The sequence below is a fragment of the Saccopteryx bilineata genome, chromosome 11 (assembly GCF_036850765.1).
Source record: "Saccopteryx bilineata isolate mSacBil1 chromosome 11, mSacBil1_pri_phased_curated, whole genome shotgun sequence".
Classification (NCBI taxonomy): Eukaryota; Metazoa; Chordata; class Mammalia; order Chiroptera; family Emballonuridae; genus Saccopteryx; species Saccopteryx bilineata.
This window is the reverse complement of record NC_089500.1, coordinates 43,795,177-43,814,196: the sequence shown is the minus strand read 5'-3', so window position 1 is coordinate 43,814,196 and position 19,020 is coordinate 43,795,177. Positions and strand designations below refer to the sequence as shown.

Here is a 19,020-nt window from a genome sequence, read left to right as displayed (position 1 = left end):
CAAACAATATTTAAGTCCCCTGTACAGAGGTAGCTATGAACATTTTTCTCTGAATGGTAATGGGGTGTTGTGAAGTGTACTGTCAACTGCATTTTTTCCTTCTTCCACTTTCTGCTTTTACACAGCTACCGTCCATTCATTCTCTACAGGTGGTCACAGCCCTGGCCAACCTAGCTTCTCCTGCAAGGTCCTTCCGCCAGCTGGGTGCCGCCCCGCCCACCTCGAGTAGACCCCGCCCTACAGAGGAGCAGTCCCGTAAGAGCCAGGCACAGGGGGCGGTCCCATGCCCATTGGTGGAGCTCGAAGCCACGTGGCCGTCCAGGCAGCCAGGGTGGCGGCCCAGCTCCAGCCGCGGGGTCCCAGAGAAGGGCTGTGAATTGACAGATGTGCACGAAGAGGTGCCTGGTCGGCCTCATCTTTTGTACCTGCTACCTGGCTTTTTACCTCACGAACAAGGTGAGGGGATCGGGCGCGGGGAAGCGAGGATTCCGCGTGGGAGATTTGAGTCCCTGATTGTACGTGGAACAGATGCAGCCACCAGCTTTTATCTGATTGTTTCCTGAAGGTGATGGAGAAGAAATCGGCTCTGTGTGGGATGCTCTCTTAGAAATAGCCTGTGTTAACTGCACTGCCCCGTTTCCTGCCCTGAAAAGCATTCTGCACATCTCCTGGGAAACCGGATTTTTGACTGGCGAATTTGCAGGAACTTAATTTGGGGCAGTGTGTACTACTTCTAAGGGAGAGAAAACAATTGGTTCCCATTCCCTCGGGGAAGGAAGAGTAGGGGAAGAAATCGGGCACATCCTGCCTTTTTTTTCTAAACATGCCCTTGCCCCAGAACCCCCTCGAATACTGACTGGAAGCCTTTAAATAGAAGAGATCTGTCCATCTCCGCCGCACACCACTGATTCCCAAACCGATTATTTTTAATATGTTACCATCCCTGTCACTTCCAGTATATTCAATAATTTTTCATGGAATTATTTTTTAAAAATAAAACGTAAACTTAATTTGTCTAAAGTAATGTCATGAAACCCGTTTGTGAAGCAGCAGAAAAGCAGTGGCACCATGTTTTCTGTTTTGTTAGGAGGGGAAGCTCGCCTCGGGGTGGTACATGCAGAGAAAGGTTGGCTGGGACGGGGAATTGCCCTTATCCTGGACTCTGGGCTAGACACCAAACCCAAGCAGTGACAGGCCCAGGACCACCTTCCCCAGTGTAGGATCTCTGCTACTCCCTTTACCAACCCTCACTCCCCCCCCCCCCCCCCGCCACCCCAAAACCCCTCTGGCTCTCTGGAAAAGAACCATTAAGAAACAGCATTTCATGATACTGTCTTTCTCAGTGCAAGTGGCTGTCTTCAGTATGTTCAGAGGATACCTCTTTCCCTGTTCAGTGGATTTCTACTTATGGTGATGGGCCTTTAAGGATCCATTAATACCTCCTTGCTGGGAGCCAGAGAGAGGTTTGCATTCCTGGCTCCACTTATCTGGCCTTTGGGACTTGAATGATTCTAAGCCTGAGTCTTTTAAATCTGAAATGGGATAAAAAGTCCCCTTCACAGAGTTGTCACAAGGATTAATTAAAATGATGTTTGTAAGGTGATCTGCTGAGCGCCCAACATCATGGTGCATGCTACATAAAGTGGCAGTTACTGTAGAAGAGGGAAGGGAGGAAGGCAAGTCTTTTGCTTATGGTATGACACAGTAATTATTAGCTTTTAACAGATTCGGTTTTTCCTCATGGGACAGGGAGCTAAACTAAAGATTTTTTTGTAGTATCTACTCAGGAATATGTGAATTTGTGAAATCTTGGCCTTTATATTTAACTATACTGCTCAGAAAAATTAGGGGATATTTCAAAATGAATATGAAGTGATAAAATATCCCCTAATTTTTGTGAGTAGTATATTTTAATTTGTCTAGCTAACATGATTGATATATTGATAACATTATACTTTAAAACAGAATGAACTGCCTTAATTTCTGTATAATTATCAGAAGAGTTGAGGCATTGGCTAGAAAAAAATGTGTATCTAAGCAAAAAAAAGAAAAAAATCCAGCAGGCAGACAGTGGTTAGTTCACTGAAACTTATCCCCCTCTGTGTGTACATTTGCATGTGTGGCACTATTTTTATTTTTATTGAGGCACTACAACATTTTATTGTAATAAAGAATGAGTACCTTCTATGTGCATCGTCTCAAGGTGCTACATAAAAATAAACCAAATACTCTTGCCCCCAAGAATATCTAATCTGGGGAATAGAAATAAATGCCAGGGGCCCTCAGACTTTAAACAATAAGCCGAGGAACATCCTTCTGCGTTTCCATGACGGTTTGGATGCTTTGGTTCAGGGCTGTTGGGGAGTGTTGGGAGCTATATGGAAAGTAGGAGAACAGCAGAGAGCAGAGAGAGGTGAGGCGAGGGCATAGTATAAAGAGGAAGGAGGAGGTGAAGTTAAGAGCCATGTAGAGCAGCCACAAGGCTCCCAGAGGGGTAGGAGAGGTGGTTGTTCATAATGGGGCTCAGGTAGGGACTTAGTAACTCGCAGATTATGCTATAGTTTCATCTTCTCAGCCAGGAAGGTCACACTTCTTTCAGCAGCCAAAGTGAATGGGACCAAATAGAGACCAACTGAGAAAAGAGCTGTGGAGTGCGCACCCCGTGGGCATATTCCTCCGCATCCCATCTCTGCCAAAGGATTTTCTCTTAGAATTAACGAAGTCTTTCTGTGTCTGCAATCGAGGATCTTTTCTTCAAGTTTTTAGAACACTGTATGCTAGTTTCTTTATTTTCATATTTCTCTGTAGTTTCTCCTCAAACTGTTTCCCTTCTACTTGTATAAAAAATTTCATTAAGACTGACCTGTGGTGGCGCAGTGGATAAAGTGTCCACCTGGAACGCTGAGATCACCGGTTCTAAACCCCTGGCTTGCCTGGTCAAGGCACATATGAGAGTTGATGCTTCCTGCTCCTTCACCTTCTCTCTCTCTCTCTCTCTCTCTCTCTCTCTCTCTCTCTCCCCTCCCTCCTCTCTCTAAAATGAATTTTAAAACTCTTAAAAAAAAGAAAATCTTCTACATCATAGTTTCGTTCCTTAGTCTCATCACTGTTTGAACAGCAAGTGTTCTGGCTTTCCTGGCCTGGCCGCCCAGTCAGGATGGCGTGTTCCTCCATCCTGTGGGAGGTTCCAGCAGTGCCCGGACCTGGAGCCCAGGCAGCCACCTGTCCTTCTCCTCACAGGCATGAAGCCTTCAGTCTGGAGGCAAAGTCTACATCTGTTCTCCTTTCAAAGGCTCCCAAATTGCTCCTTCCTCTTCCCTGAGAAGCTCTCACTGTTCTTCCAAACAGCATTGTGCTCTCTCTCAGCGGCACTTTTCAGTGGTATGAGGACTTGCTGAAAGGAGAAACATAATTATATTTAGGACTTAGATACACCTTGTCAGGGATTTGCTTTTTTCACTGTTCTCTAGGAAGGTGAAGTGAGAGCTTCAGCATTTTCTATCACCTCCAGTATCTAGGACAAAGCTCAGCACACAGTAAACTAAGTAAATATTTGTTATCTTCATGAAAGTCATTAAAGGAGATGCAGGATATGGTCCAGATAACCACTCAATGCTTTCTCTATCTGTGTTCTAGAATGAAAATGTCAGAGAAGAGTGGGGAGGAACATATTGACTTATGTCAGTAAATAGACCAGACAAGAGTGAAGGTCATTTCTAATAAATGTATACCCGTGCACAGAGGCAGTTAGCCAGCATGTGACATTTAGGAACTCATGCAAATTGATATGTAAATTTGCCCAACACTATTCCATTTTTCAGGCCATGTGAAGAATCAGTGGAGTCCTTCCTAAAGCCATTTAATGGTTTTAGGCTTTAAAATTTTTTAAGTGCTTAGTGATAGAAAAATAGCAAAAGAGATCTAAAAGGACATAAGACAATCCCCCCATTCATTAAGTGCTGTAAACTTAACAATATAAATACATGTTGACCTTAGCGAGTTGGTTTAAAAAAATACTTGAAATGCTAGAGCACAGCAAAAATTGTGACATCTAAGTAGAATTAATTAGGAAAACAATCCTTAGCATGCAAAACCAAACAAAACCTAAACACAGAAGAAAACCAGGAAAGACTAGGATGCACTTTTATTTGAAGAGAAACAAAGAAGGGGGTTGGACTTTTGGGGACACTGACCGGAGAGCAGATAAAGTGGATACGCTGAGCAAACAGACTGTATCCAGGGTTTGTCTGGTTTTCTCTGGAGATGCTCTGGGCTCTGGGAAGATGCTGAGTGGTTCACCGTCTGAACCTCAGGCTCGGCTGCTGTCCCACTTTGCTCATTCTCCAGCTGGGGTGGGCTGGCTTCTGGTGCACGGGGGAAAGCAGGCCCACTCTTCAGTGTGACTTGGAAGGTCTTTTTTGTTTGTTTTTTTTGTTTTCCAATGTGTGATTTTGGCGGGGAGAGGATGGGAATAAAGGCCTTATGTTTCTTCAGTAGGGATTTCTTTGACTATGTGGTTTATCAATTCTCTATAATTTGAAAGTGTCCATTAACCTGGAATTTGTTTTTCAGTATGTGCTGTCTGTCTTGAAATTTACCTACCCTACATTGTTCCAAGGGTGAGTATTTTTTATGCTCCTTATACACACTTGTAGGACATGTCAACCAGCATCATTAAATGTTCTTTAAAATATATGTTAAAATTTTTAAATGTTTATGGGTGACATTGATTAATAAAATTATACAAGTTTTCAAGTATACAATTCTATAATCATCATCTGTACATTGTATTGAGTGCTCAACACTCCAAGTCAAATCTTCTGTCACCATATATTTGACTCCCTCTACCCTTTCTCTTTAAAATATTTTCAGTGATTTCCATGGATATTTTTAGCAAATAGACTTACTAGAATTTATTTAGCTAGTCTATGAATGAGCATTTAAATTGTGTCCTATTTGGGTGGTACAAACATAATGATGTTATCAGACATTTTTTGTATTTAACTCTGCCAAGTTTCCAACTCTTTCTTTGATGTAGATTCCTACATAAGAAATTTGGGTTAAAGAATATGAACTGCTTTAGGATTCTTAATGCATATTAACAAAATCTTTTCCAAAAATGTTTTACCAATTTACATTGTCATCCAGGCTGTATATGAAAAGTTCTATAATATACTTGAACCATGACTATTTTTTCTTCTTTCGGCTGATTTTATGAGCCCCAAATGGTATCACATTGTTTTATCTTACCATTTCTTGTTTATTCTTGAAGTTGGACAACTTTCTAATATTTATTACTAATTTGTATCTTTTCTTTCAGTGAACTGTCTATTTGTGCATTTTACTCTTTTAGTTTTAGAGAGGTTTTAGTATTTTTCTTAGCAGTTTAATGAATTATTTATATTTTAAGAATGCAAACCACTTGTCCATTATGTTTATTGGAATTTTTTATTATTTTTACAATTGTTTTGTTTTTTTGCCTTTTTACTTTGTTTATAATTATATTGATTATTTAAATATTTTAAAAAGTGCCATCATAGAAAATTTATTGTTTGAACATAAAAAGGAAGCAACAGAGATAACATGAGGTGAACTCAGTGTTTGGTCATGTGACGGAGGGATGCTATTATTAGAAAGAAGATTGGAGGTAAAAATGCCATAGGGTCAGGTCAGTAGTCTAGGTATTATAGAAGCAACCTGTAGTGCTCTGACACTCATATTTCTTTTTCACCTTATTCCCTCTCACCTTTCTATTTTTTTTTTTGTTTTGTTTTGTTTTTGTTTTTGTTTTTTTTTAATATTTTTCTGAAGCTGGAAACGGGGAGAGACAGTGAGACAGACAGACTCCCGCATGCACCCAACCGGGATCCACCTGGCACGCCCACCAGGGGCGACGCTCTGCCCACCAGGGGGCGATGCTCTGCCCCTCCGGGGCATCGCTCTCCCGCGACCTGAGCCACTCTAGCGCCTGGAGCAGAGGCCAAGGAGCCATCCCCAGTGTCCGGGCCATCTTTGCTCCAATGGAGCCTTGGCTGCGGGAGGGGAAGAGAGAGACAGAGAGGAAGGGGTGGGGGTGGAGAAGCAAATGGGCGCCTCTCCTATGTGCCCTGGCCGGGAATCGAACCCGAGTCCCCCGCAAGCCAGGCCGACGCTTTACCGCTGAGCCAACTGGCCAGGGCCATCACCTTTCTATTTTTTAAATATTTTATTTATATAGAAGAATATATTGAGTTTCTTTTGTGCTTCACCATTGCCTTCATAGTTACTCTTCTCTGTCACAATGTTATGCTGATATTTACCTACATTTCATCAAATCTTTAGTCAATTCTTGATCATTGTTGGTTTATTTTAGTGTATTTTGTTATTTTAGTGTATTTTATTTCTTCAATGTGAAGAAATCATCCCTCCACTAATAGTTTCATTTATACTGGCCCCGTTTGTTACGTTTTATTGTATAATCCTTACTTTGCCTTTGGGTAGTTAATATAATATACAGAGTTATTTTTCTAGGGTCTTTTTTTTTTATTATCTTGGTAATAAACTTCTTTTTTCTTTAGCTTTTTGGGAAAATTATTTGGTAAAAATTTTCTTAAGCTTTTTAAAAAAATACAGTTGACAAAATATTAGTTTCAGCTGTACAACATGGTGAATAGACATTTATATAACTTACAAAGTGATCACCCTGATAAGTCTAGTAGACATGGAATATTTCTAAATGAGTACTTAGTTGTCAGCTTTTAAGAAAAGGGGTTATGCTAGCCCGACCAGGCAGTGGCACAGTGGATAGAGCATCAGACTGGGACGTGGTGGACCCAGATTTGAAACCCCAAGGTCACCAGCTTGAGCATGGGCTCATCTGGCATGAGCACGAGCTCACCAGCTTGAGTGTGGGGTCTCTGGCTTAAGCATGGGATCATAAACATGACCCCATGGTCACTGGTTTGTGCCCAAAGGTTGCTGGCTTGAAGCCGAAGGTTGCTGTCTTGAGCCCAAGGTCACTGGCATGGGCATGGGGTCACTCACTCTGCTGCAGCCCCCTGGTCAAGGCTCATATGGGAAGCAGTCAATGAATAACTAAGGTGCCGCGACACAGACTTGATGCTTCTCAACTCCCTCCTTTCCTGTCTGTCTGTCCCTCTCTTTATCTCTGTCTCTGTCTTTGTCACAAAGAAAAGAAAGAAAAGAAAAGGTGTTATGCTAAATTGTTTTAATTATAGCATTTAAATATGTGGTTGAGCTCATTATCTCTCATTTTTAATCCATTTTTTATATTACACAAATGCAAACAAAAAAGCAAGGGTCATGATCTTAATGTCAGACAATGTTGAATTCAGGACAGAAAGCATTAAACAAGTGAAGTCAGAGAGATACATGTTATAATGCTAAAGCATGCAGTCTAAAATGAAAAGACATTCTAATGCTGCAGCATGCAGTTAAAAATGAAAATAAAATGGTGATGAGTACCTATTGACACCAACCAAACAACTGGGCGCCATCATTCATCAAACTAAAAGTGCAGGAATACAGGGATAAATAGAAACATACTGGTAATAGGAGACAAATTCATCGCTATAGTTCTTTGACAGTTCAATTGGACAAACAAAAATCTCCATACATATATTAATTGTATTATACATATGCGCTAAGTAATACAATTAATAGGTAAATATCAAACATTGTATCTTGAAAATATAGATTATGTTCTCAAATGCCCATGGAATATTCACAATGAATAAAACAATAGGAGATATGCAGTAGGGCAGAGTAACTCATTCTACAAATATTTACAGGGTGCATACTGTGTGCCAGGCACTGTTCCAGATACTTCTAGACATCAGTGAAGAAAACAAAGATTCCTGTCCTCATGGAGCTTGCTTTTCTCTTTTGCCTGTCCCTTAAATTTACATGTAGTGAATAATACCCTCTATCCAGTTGCCTGACTCAGAAACCTGCTAGTTATTCCTTTTGTGTGTGTGTGTGAGAGAGAGACAGAGAGAAGGACAGAGAGAGGGACAGATAAGGACAGGTAGGTGGGAAAGGAAAGAGATGAGAAGCATCAGTTCTTCGTTGTGGCACCTTTAGTTGTTGATTGACTGCTTTCTCATATGTGCCTTGACTGGGGGGCTACAGCAGACCGAGTGACCCCTTGCTCAAGCCAGCGAACTTGGGCTCAAGCCAGCAGCCTTGAGCTTCAAGATAGTGACCTTTGGGCTCAAGCCAGCGACCCTGTGCTCAAGCTGGTGAGCCCACAGTCAAGCTGGATGAGCCTGCACTCAAGGTAGCAACCTCAGGATTTCGAAACTGGATCCTCTGCATCCCAGTTCAATGCTTTATCCTCTGCACCACCACCTGATCAGGCCCGGGTAGTTATTCTTGATTACTTTGTCTCCTTCGTCCCTAACATGCAGTTAACCTCCAGGACCTCCTGAATGTGGTTAGACTCTGTCCACCTTCTTCATCCCCATGCCACTGTCATCTCCCAAACTACTCTAACAACTCCTAACTTGCTTGCTGGCCCCTGATTTTGTGTTTTTCCTATATGCTCTCTCTCTCTTGTTAAGGGAGGGAGCTTCCTCAAATGCAATCTTTTGTTATGGGTGCTGTCCTGCACATTGTAGGAAGTTCAGCAGCATCCCCTGGCTTCTGCTCACCAGGTACTGGTCACAACCCTCCCCTCCCACACTCCTACTGTGACAACCAAAACTGTCTCCAGATAGCGCCAGATATCCCCTGGGGAGAAAAACCGTCAAGGTGAGAACCACTTCTCTAGACCAAGCTGCTCAAGGGCACAGCCCGTATTTGTTCCACCTGTCTGTCAGCAAAGGATACTTAAAAACTGATCTTATGGAATAAGCAGGTGTCCACCAACACACAGGAGACTGGAAGAACATTATGGGTCAAGAGGACAGCACAGGATGCCTGATCAGTGGTGGTGCAGTAGACAGAGCATTCATCTGGGGCGCTGGGGACCCAGGTTAGAAATCCTGAGGTTGCTGGCTTGAGCCCAAGATCACTGGCTTGAGCAAGGTTCACTGGCTTGGCTGGAGCCCTCTGGTCAAGGCACGTATGAGAAGCAGTCAATGAACGCAACTACGAGTTGATGCTTCTCTCTCCCTTCCTGTCTGTCTCTCTCTGTCTCTGGTTCGCTTAAAAAATAAATAAATAAAATTAAAAACAAAAAATTGGACAGCATGAGCAAACTCTGAGAAATATGAAGTGGCCTGGCACATTCCTGGGGCTGTGGGCCGTTCGGTGTGGCTGGAAATGTGGTTGCCCATGGCGACAGACAGGAGGTGATCCTGGAGAGGGGCAGGTGCCAATTCCAGAAGGATTGTGTGTCACACACAAATGACTTTATCCTGTAGGTTAGAGGTTCTCAACTGTGGTGTCGCGATACATAAGTATGTTGTAATCATTTCTGAGGTAGTGTCTCAAGTCATAACTAAAAGTAAGGTTTTGAAATTTATGAATGATTCACCTGAAATAAAAAAACAAGTCATTTGCTATTTTGCTGTGCTTTCTGCAGTGGGAAAGGGAGGGATGCTTATATATATATATATATATAGTATATAATATATAGTATATATATATAGTGTGTGTGTGTGTGTGTGTGTGTATAGTTGGTTTTTTATGAGGGACAGACAGGAAGGGAGAGAGATGAGAAGCATCAAATGATAGTTGCCCCACTTTAGTTGTTCATTGATTGCTTTCTCATATGTGCCTTGACTGGGGGGCTCTAGCTGAGCCAGGGACCCCTTGCTCAAGCCAGCAACCTTGGGCTCAAGGCAGCGACCTTGGCCTTCAAGCCAGTGACCTTAGACTTCAGGCCAGCAGCCATGGGATCTTGTCTACAATCCCATGCTGAAGCCGGCGACCTCGGGGTTTTGAACCTGGGTCCTCAGCATCCCAGGTCGATGCTCTATCCAGTGTGCCACCACCTGGTCAGGCAAGAGGGATGTTTATTTTATAGCCTGTGCTCACCTGGAACCCTGCGAGCTGAGGAGACATGTCAGTGAGCTTCATGACCAAGTATGCTGTGGCAGAAGAGAGGATGAGAGGTGCCACCTGCAGCACCGGGAAGAATGAACCATTCTTAAAACAAGCGAGTAGCACAATTAAGTTAGCATTTCATAACAAATTCCTTGGTCTCAGTGTAGAGACTGGATGAAGTAAGACAACCCTGGAGAGAGGGGACAGTGTCCATGGTTCAGCTGTGAGATGGTGAAAGTCTGAAGTAGGCAGAGGTATAAGGGAGGGAAGGGAACTGTTGTTGGGGTAAAAGCAATAGAATTTTGCAAGTAAGTGAGGGGGATGAGGATGGAGGAGGGCTCGCTTTCTGTTTTGGCTGATTGGGGCAGTGGGAGGATGGCCAGGATGGTGAGGAGAAAGTTCAAGGTAACGTTTTAGGAATGCTCTATTTGGGAGCTTGTGGGGCTTCTGGGTGAGAAGGGGGACTTGAGAACCATCAGTGTAGAGGTCATGGGAAAAGAGGTGGCTGTGAGTAAGGTTGTTCAGGGGAAGTCTGGAATATGAGAGGACCAAAGTCAGCACTTACTGGCACAGCTGGATTCAGGGGACTAAGTAAAGTTGGCAAGGACAGGGCTGAGAATTGGGTTGATAACTAGGAGAGAGTGGGAAAAACAGTCGTAAGAAGGCCTGGATGTGTATATTTATGTCAGTTGACAGATCTTATGTGGCTGGATGGCTTTGAGACCATGGCACTATGGTAAATTCAGATTGGAAAAAAAATCAATAAAAATTTAAGAAAATAAATTCAGTTTGGCTTTATTCTTTTCAGGTGGCAGACGTTAATCGGTGGACTTTTGCTTCATGTGTCATGGAAGCTGGGCTGGGTTGAGATCAACAGCAATTCAAGGTAGAACCTCTTCTGTGCTTCGTGATTCATACTTGTTTCCTTTTTACAGGATTTAATTTCTTTGGTTGTACATTGCAAAACATGGTTGTTTGAGTTGTTTGGTCTCTTGGTTCCCTTCTACCCATGAGACTCAATGAATTTATAATGAAATAGAATTTCAGTAGTGTTTTCTGGTTAATAATGGCACTAATATATTAAAATTAGTTGAGATATATAACATGATACCATATGAATTCGGCTTTAGTTTAGATCATAGGACCACTATGAGTGAGGTTTTAAATAAACTTTAAATATTTTTATTCTGAAATTGTTTTCTTATAAAAGAGTTAGAAATAACATAGTTGCCTGACCTGTGGTGGCGCAGTGGATAAAGTGTCGACCTGGAAATGCTGAGGTCGCCAGTTTGAAATCCTGGGCTTGCCTGGTCAAGGCATATATGGGAGTTGATGCTTCCAGCTCCTTCCCCCTTCTCTCTCTCTCTGTCTCTCTCCCTCTCTCTGTCTTCTCTAAAAATGAATAAATAAAATAAAAAAATTAAAAGAAAAAGAAAGAAATAACATAATTTTCATATTCTAACTCAGGTTGCCCAATTATTAGCTGCCACACTTTTATCGTTTTTTCTTTATATAGAATGATATATATGTTTTTTCTGAACCATTTGAGAATAAGTTTAAGATTTCAGAGTAAGATACCTCTTTTCTTTACTTCTAAATTCTTTAGCGTGTATTTCCTAAGAGCAAGGACACTTTTTTTACATGACTACTGTACAGTTGGCAAAATCAGGAAATTAACATTGGTGAGATACTATTATCTTATCAACAGACCATATTCACGTTTTGCCAGTTTTCTCAGTAATATCCTTTATAACCTTCTCCTATCCCCATTCTGCTCCCTGGTCCAGTTCATAGCATGCATCACATTAATTGTTACGATTCTATTAACACAGCTTTTCCAATATATTTAAAAGAAATCTCAAGGGCTGTGACACTTTTCAGCCAAAATTATAATCTGAATGGCTATTCCTGCCTGCCTCTCCTGGATAAATTCTCAGGATTCTTTGAGAACATCATGCCTCGCCTGAAAAGATGCACAAAATGAAAAGAAAATGAAGTTAAGGTTTATATGAGTAAGGTAAACATCGGAACTGAATCATCTGGCCAAGACTTTCTCCTTGTAGTTTAGTTTATCTGCCCAATAATCAGATTAACCGCTTAATTGCTAAGTCATACCTATGCTTGACAGTCTGGGGAAACTTTGGGAACATCTCTAGTATAAATAATAATAATCATTTCCCGAAAATATAAAACTGGAGAGGAAGCCCTGGCCGGTTGGCTCAGCGGTAGAGCGTCGGCCTGGCGTGCAGGGGACCCGGGTTCGATTCCCGGCCAGGGCACATAGGAGAAGCGCCCATTTGCTTCTCCACCCCCGCCCCCCCCCTTCCTCTCTGTCTCTCTTCCCCTCCCGCAGCCAAGGCTCCATTGGAGCAAAGATGGTCCGGGCACTGGGGATGGCTTCTTGGCCTCTGCCCCAGGCACTAGAGTGGCTCAGGTCGCGGCAGAGCGACGCCCCGGAGGGGCAGAGCATCGCCCCCTGGTGGGCAGAGCGTCGCCCCTGGTGGGCGTGCCGGGTGGATCCCGGTCGGGCGCATGCGGGAGTCTGTCTGTCTCTCCCCATTTCCAGCTTCAGAAAAATACAAAAAAAAAAAAAAAAAAAAAAAAAAAAAAAACTGGAGAGGAAAAAATTAGCATTTAAAATTTTTTTTAATCATAAAGAGAGAGAAAGAGACAGAAACGTCGATCTGCTCCTGTGTGTGCCCTGACCAGGGATGGAACCCCCAGTGTTTGTTGGTATCGAGCCAATACTCTAAGTGTAACCAACCGAGCTGTCCAGTCAGGGCAGATCTAGTATTAGAGACTTTATGAAGGAGTGGCCCTGGGAGCATAGGTGTGGGTTAATCTCCCTGACCTGATTATGCCCTAGATTATCTGCTGAAAGAATATTCCACAAAACATGCTTAACTAATCCAAAGGACTAGTTCATTATGTCATAATTTGCATTTCCATGATATAGTGTCCTCAACTTGATAAAATAAAGATATTTTGGGATTTTACATGTGATATTACTTTATATAGTTCAGTGAGCACTGAGTCTTTATATAAACAAATGGGCCCTGAATTTACAAGGCCTGTGATGGTTCTAATATTCTGTTAAATAATGAAGCAAAATGACCCCAGATGGTTGAATTTATTCCTTCACAGAAGCAAAAGATTGGACTAGAATAAAGGAATTTGCCTGACTTGTGGTGGCACAGTGGATGAAGTGTCAACCTGGAATGTTGAGGTCACCAATTTGAAACCCTGGGCTTGCCCAGTCAAGACACATATGAGAGTTGATGCTTCCTGCTCCTCCCCCCTTCTCTCTCTCTCCCCTCTCTCTAAAAATGAATAAATAAAAAGCTAAAAAAAAAAAAAGAAGGAATTCACTGCCAGATTTTGAACTCGGGTGCAACAGTGCTTGTTAACACGGGTCTTCCACTCTTAGAGTGATCCTGACCATAAGTATCCTACAAGTTCTGATGTGAATTATTTACTTATTTAGTAATAGTCTTCAATATTACCTTAGTCATGTTTACTTAAAAGCAATGCCATTGTTCATACTTAAAGGTTTTTTGTATGTAAAATATACATAGCATAAAATTTACCATCATGAACAGTTTTTAAGTGCACAGTTCAGTCGCATTAAGGACATTTACACTGTTGTGCAACCATCTCCACCGTCCATCTCCAGAACTGTTTCGTCATCCCTAACGGGAATTCTGTGCCCATTAAACAATACCTCCCACTCTCCCTTACCTCCAGCCCCTAGTAAATCTCTGTTCTACTTGTTCATGTCTATGAATTTGCCTAGTCTAGGTGCCCCGTTTAAGTGGAATCATACAATATTTGTCTTTTTGTGACTGGCTTATTTCACTTAGCATAAGGTTTCAATGTTCATCCATGTTGTGGCATGTGTCAGAATTTCATTCCTTTTTTAAGGCTGAATATATATTAAAAAATTTTTTTTAGATTTATTCATTTTAGAGAGGAGAGAGAGAGTGAGAGAGAGAGAAGTGGGGAGGAGCAGGAAGGATCAACTCCCATATGTGCCTTGACCAGGCAAGCCCAGGGTTTCAAACTGGCAACCTCAGTGTTCCAGGTCGACGCTTTATCCACTGCGCCACCACAGGTCAGGCACAGTGCCCATATGCCACAGGCCCGTATTTTCTCTGTATGCCACATTATATACCACATTTTATTTACCTATTTATCTAATGCTGGGATTTTTCATACTTTTATTGCTTTTTTATGGGGGCGGGAGGAATGAGTAGTAGAACTGGGTGAAGTCAAAGATTTCCAAGATTCTTTTCCTGGAAGAAGTGGTCATTTGATGGTAGAGCTTTGAGATCCACTAGACACTGTTGTCCCTTGAGCTCACCCAGTGCTACGTTCCACTAATCTCAGAAGATCCATGGTCATACCCATTCAGTCTCCTTGCTAAACATCTTAGAGACCCGTTCACTTCTATCTCCTGGACTTGCTTAGATGGTTTCACAGCCACACGCATGATTGTGCTCAGTCAAGCTTCTTGGCCAAGATCTCAGTGTCTTACAGTTATTTGATGCTGTGTGGTTAGCAGCTGTGACACAGCCCCAAATTTCCAGTTGCCACAGGCCCAGTTACCAGATGGCAAACAAGGACACAGCACTAGAGTCCCTTCGTGTATGCTGGGCTGGGTGTGTGTTTGCTGTGGCTGCTGCTTCCTACTAGCGTTGGCTACTTGATGATGTCATGAGGACACTGAAGCCTAGCTTTGCTGTATGACTGTGTATTTGCGTGGGGATGGCAGAGGTTGGGCTCTGCTCAAAATGAGAACAACAGCAGGGAGACAGTTGAAGTCCCTGAAGTCATTGTGGAGTAGGGGTTATAATGGTGAGGCTGGGTCCCAAGTTGGTGCTTAGTAGTCTGTGCCACAGAGAGCTCACTCAGTCTGTCCTTATAACCTGGAGCACAGCAGAAGCCCAGATTCCCTCTCAAACCAGTTACAGAACCGGGCACCATATTTCTTACATTGCAGCGAGGCCGTATCTGCTATGTTGGTCAGTCTCTCGCCACATCGCATGTTGACTCCACCAAGTAACCCAATGCAATCACTCTCCTGCAGGATGTTTCCTTGGCAACCGGTTATTACCACCAACTGTTGGATGATGCCTTTGAAGGCTTCTGCCTTGCAAAAGATAGCACTGGTTTCCAGCTACAAGCTTGTCATCGTATGGCAACTACTGCTGTTGCCAAGCCATTGCAGAATGTTGAAGTGCTTTTTCTAGCAGATGCTGAAGCCCTTTGCCGAAGGCTGTCTATATTTCCAAAACATGATCCTAAAAGAAATTTGTGACCTTTTTCATCTGGTAGGCAGCACAGTGAGAACAGGGCACTCTTTACCAGATTCTTGAACCATCACTGAGGGTGACTCAGATGTGATTTCATTAGAGATTTAGACATTGTCTTCCAAATACTAAATTACCAGCCTACATGTTTAAATAAAAGCACTTTTAAAATGATTTTTAACCTACTTGCCACTTTAAACTTTCAAGTTTTCAAGTATGAGAAGTTCTAAGTTAAAAATTTTATTCCATGACACCTTTGTGACCAGAGATTTCTAACAGATGAGGGAGAAGCCCCCACACCTTAACTTTTTATTGAGAGTTTTTATGGAGAATCATAACAAATGTCTTTGATAAAACTTCCAAATAAACTCAGCCCTGTCCCTAAAGAAATGAACAGTGAGACAATCAGGATCCAGACTACTTCCTTTTAATGATTGCTTGCTTGTTTTTAAGTGAGATAGCCCACTTTCATTAAAACTACTGGTGGTTGGAATTTACTGCTTATGTTTTAATGTGTTCACATTTTATTGTGATTGACTCTTGTAGTTTTATAAAAAGTCATCTTTGCTCACAAAGGAAAGTTAGCACTCATATTCATGGTTTTTTTTTTCTTTTTCATTTTTCTGAAGGTGGAAACGGGGAGGCAGTCAGACAGACTCCCACATGCGCCCGACCGGGATCCACCCAGCATGCCCACCAGGGGGCGATGCTTTGCCCCTCTGGGGCGTCGCTCTGTTGCGTCCAGAGCCATTCTAGCGCCTGAGGCAGAGGCCACAGAGCCATCCCCAGCGCCCCCAGTGCCCGGGCCATCTTTGCTCCAATGGAGTCTCGCTGCAGGAGGGGAAGAGAGAGACAGAGAGGAAGGAGAGGGGGAGGGGTGGAGAAGCAAATGGGTGCCTCTCCTGTGTGCCCTGGCCGGGAATTGAACCTGGGACTCCTGCATGCCAGGCCGACGCTCTACCGCTGAGCCAACCGGCCAGGGCTTCATGTGTTTTTTGATATTTTACCCTGTTGTTTTTTCTCCAAAGGAATGCTGTAAATATATATATATGTACAAATTACTTTTAGGGGATAATAAAACCAACTTCCAAAACTTCCTCAGGAAACATGCTGAAAGCCACTGGAGGGACATAATACTAAATAAAACCCGATTGGTGTTGGTGTGGTGACTATGATTGTTCCCGGGAGGAGAGTCCACGAGGCCAGGGGTGATAAAAGGGAGGGGTTCTTTCTTTCAGTTTTATTGAGGTATAGTTGACAAATAAAATGGGAAGATATTTAAAGTGTACATTGTGGTTATTTGATATATTTATATACTGTGAAAGATTCCCAGCATCTAGTTAATGAACAGGTCCATCACCTCACATATTTACCTGTTTATAGTAAGACTATTTCAGTTATACTCCCTTAGCCAGTTTCAATTATATAATACAGGGCTATCAACCGTAGTCACCACAGATCCTCAGACCTTGTTCATCTTGTCTGAAAATTTGCGCCCTTTTACTAACCTCTTCCTATTTCCCAACCCCCCAGTTCCTGGCAACTGCTTTTATGCAGTTTCTATAAGTGTGAGGCTTTTTTTTCTTTTTAAAGAGTCACATGTGTTACCCTGAGGTAGTTACCTTTTTCAGGACAGGATTTCTGACCTTTGACACATGCAGGTCATGCCTACCCCACCCCATGCATAGGAATTTAATGAACTCATGCTCTATTATGGACCACACCTCGTGTCCCCGTCACTGTGTGTCAGCACAGCCCCTGGTGGCCCCTTCCCAGGCAGAGCTGGCAGTGTGAAGTGCACCGCTACCAGATCTGAGATCGAAGCCTGTGTCTGCTAGTTGGATCGTCAGCCCTTGTGGACTGTGGACTGGCGAGGTGCTTGTACTGGGCTTTTCCTCTTCCTTGTGTGTATTAGAAAGGAGAGCTCTTTTCTAGCCCGTCTCACTGAGGATTTGGGGGCCTGAGCAACCTGTATTTCTCTCACTTTTGTCTTTTTGGCCTCTGTTTCTCAGTCCTGGCATCTCCTCTGCTCTAGGCTGTCCCTGCAGTCTGAGTCCGAAGGCTCAGCTGTGCACCAGCCCTGGGCCTTGTGGGAGTGGTGAGGTGTCTGCTGATCGGGGGGAGGGTGACCCCCTGGCTGGCGGCTTCAGGTGGCAGCCCGAGTTCTGCAGCAGGGTCCAGGTTGGCCTACAGGGAAGGAGGAGAGTGGTCTTTCACACAGGACGATGTTGGGACTTGAGCGCTGGCCCTGGCTGACCTTCAGGGGTTGTGAGAACCTCACTGAAAGTGACACGAATTCCATTGAGCAGGATATGGGGTTATATGTTGAGAATCTTGGGCCAGGGAATGAAATGGGAAATGGGAAGAAGTGATGATTCCAAATGGAAAGAACCAGTTGTGAAAGTGCCTGAAGAATGGAACTTCACAGACAAGATGGTGACCAGGTCCTTTCTATCTCGCCAGCAACGCTGCCTCGTGTGAGAAACCTTGGGCAGCCCCGCTTGTGAGTCCGGAGGTTGGGGCCCAGCTGCCTGCATTGAATCGGGACTCGGCAAACAAGAGACAGAGAGTAAATATTTTAGGGTTTGTGAGCCATGCCATCGCAGTCACAACTACTCCACTCGGCCTCCGTCATAGGAAAGCAGTAACAGGCAGTGCATAAGGGGCAGGGGTGGTTGTCTGCAAACAGCAAGCTGTTTTCAGAACCAGAGAGCAGGTGGGGATTGGCCTGTGGGCCATGGTTTGCTGACTACAACTCTAAGCTACTCTCTGTCACACAGACTATCTTCACAGGGTTCTTGGTTTCAAGTAATATTAGGGTTGAACGTTGTCAAGGGTGTGTGGCCCTCTGTGAGTCAGAGGAAGGATGACGAGGGAAGGAGAAACGTCTATGAAGAGGAGGAAAGAAAGAAAAGAGAATAAGACTCTTTGGGGACTACAGTCACCAGTAATGGACCAAAAAAATAAGATCTAGGAATCTTTGTAAGTATTGAGTTAATATATCTAGAAGTCCTTGTAAATGATAACAGTGTTGACTGTATAATTGTAAGGTATTACTGTTTAGGCCAATAGTCAACTTGTAAACCTTGGTACCTTGGTTGCTTGTTATTTTCATGTTTGGAAACTGTTTATGGGTCCACTGGGTGTCAGTATAACAGAGAATTTTCAAGAATTCAGCTCAAGGAGACCTTCAGGCAGTCATGAACAGATAAACTGAGTATTTTCAGGGAACAGATGTTCCATCAATAATATATCGCTATTTGGAAAACAAGTGACTTAATTTAATTAACCTTCATCTCAATAACAACAGTTTTATTATAATTCACACCAACATTTTACATGCTTGTAAAATGCTGTGTTCAGCGGGGTTCTTAGGGGCCACAGAGTGTGCTCAAGCAAAAAACAAGTCCACAACTCAAGCAAGATGCCGTATTTGTATCTGTGCTTATAAATTGTGTGAGATATAAATCATAAATCCGGGAAGAACAATCATGCATCACCACAATTTTCAAACCAGACCCTGTGGCAAACGTCCTTCCACAGGGACTGCAGTCTGCAATTGTACAGTCTGTTATCTTTCCCCCTGAGAGCTGCTGTGAGATCCCTTCCTACACACACACACACACACACATAGACACAGACTCACACTCACTGGCTCAGCCACTCCGCAGAGGCCCATGCACCACAGGGACCCAAGATTCTGCCAGGACCACCGCAGGGT

The 19,020-nt window shown here is 43.2% G+C and overlaps 1 protein-coding gene across 1 annotated transcript in view; it reads left to right on the top strand.

Annotated features, from left to right (window-relative positions):
• Positions 1-305: 305 nt before the first annotated feature.
• LOC136315732 (UDP-N-acetylglucosamine transporter TMEM241) overlaps positions 306-19,020 on the top strand; it is a 90,359-nt gene continuing 71,644 nt past the window's right edge. Inside the window, exons 1-3 of the mRNA XM_066247587.1 lie at positions 306-456; positions 4,573-4,619; positions 10,799-10,876. Coding sequence (XP_066103684.1) covers positions 385-456; positions 4,573-4,619; positions 10,799-10,876 — 197 coding nt within the window. The 5' untranslated portion in view covers positions 306-384. The remainder of the gene's footprint in view (positions 457-4,572; positions 4,620-10,798; positions 10,877-19,020) is intronic.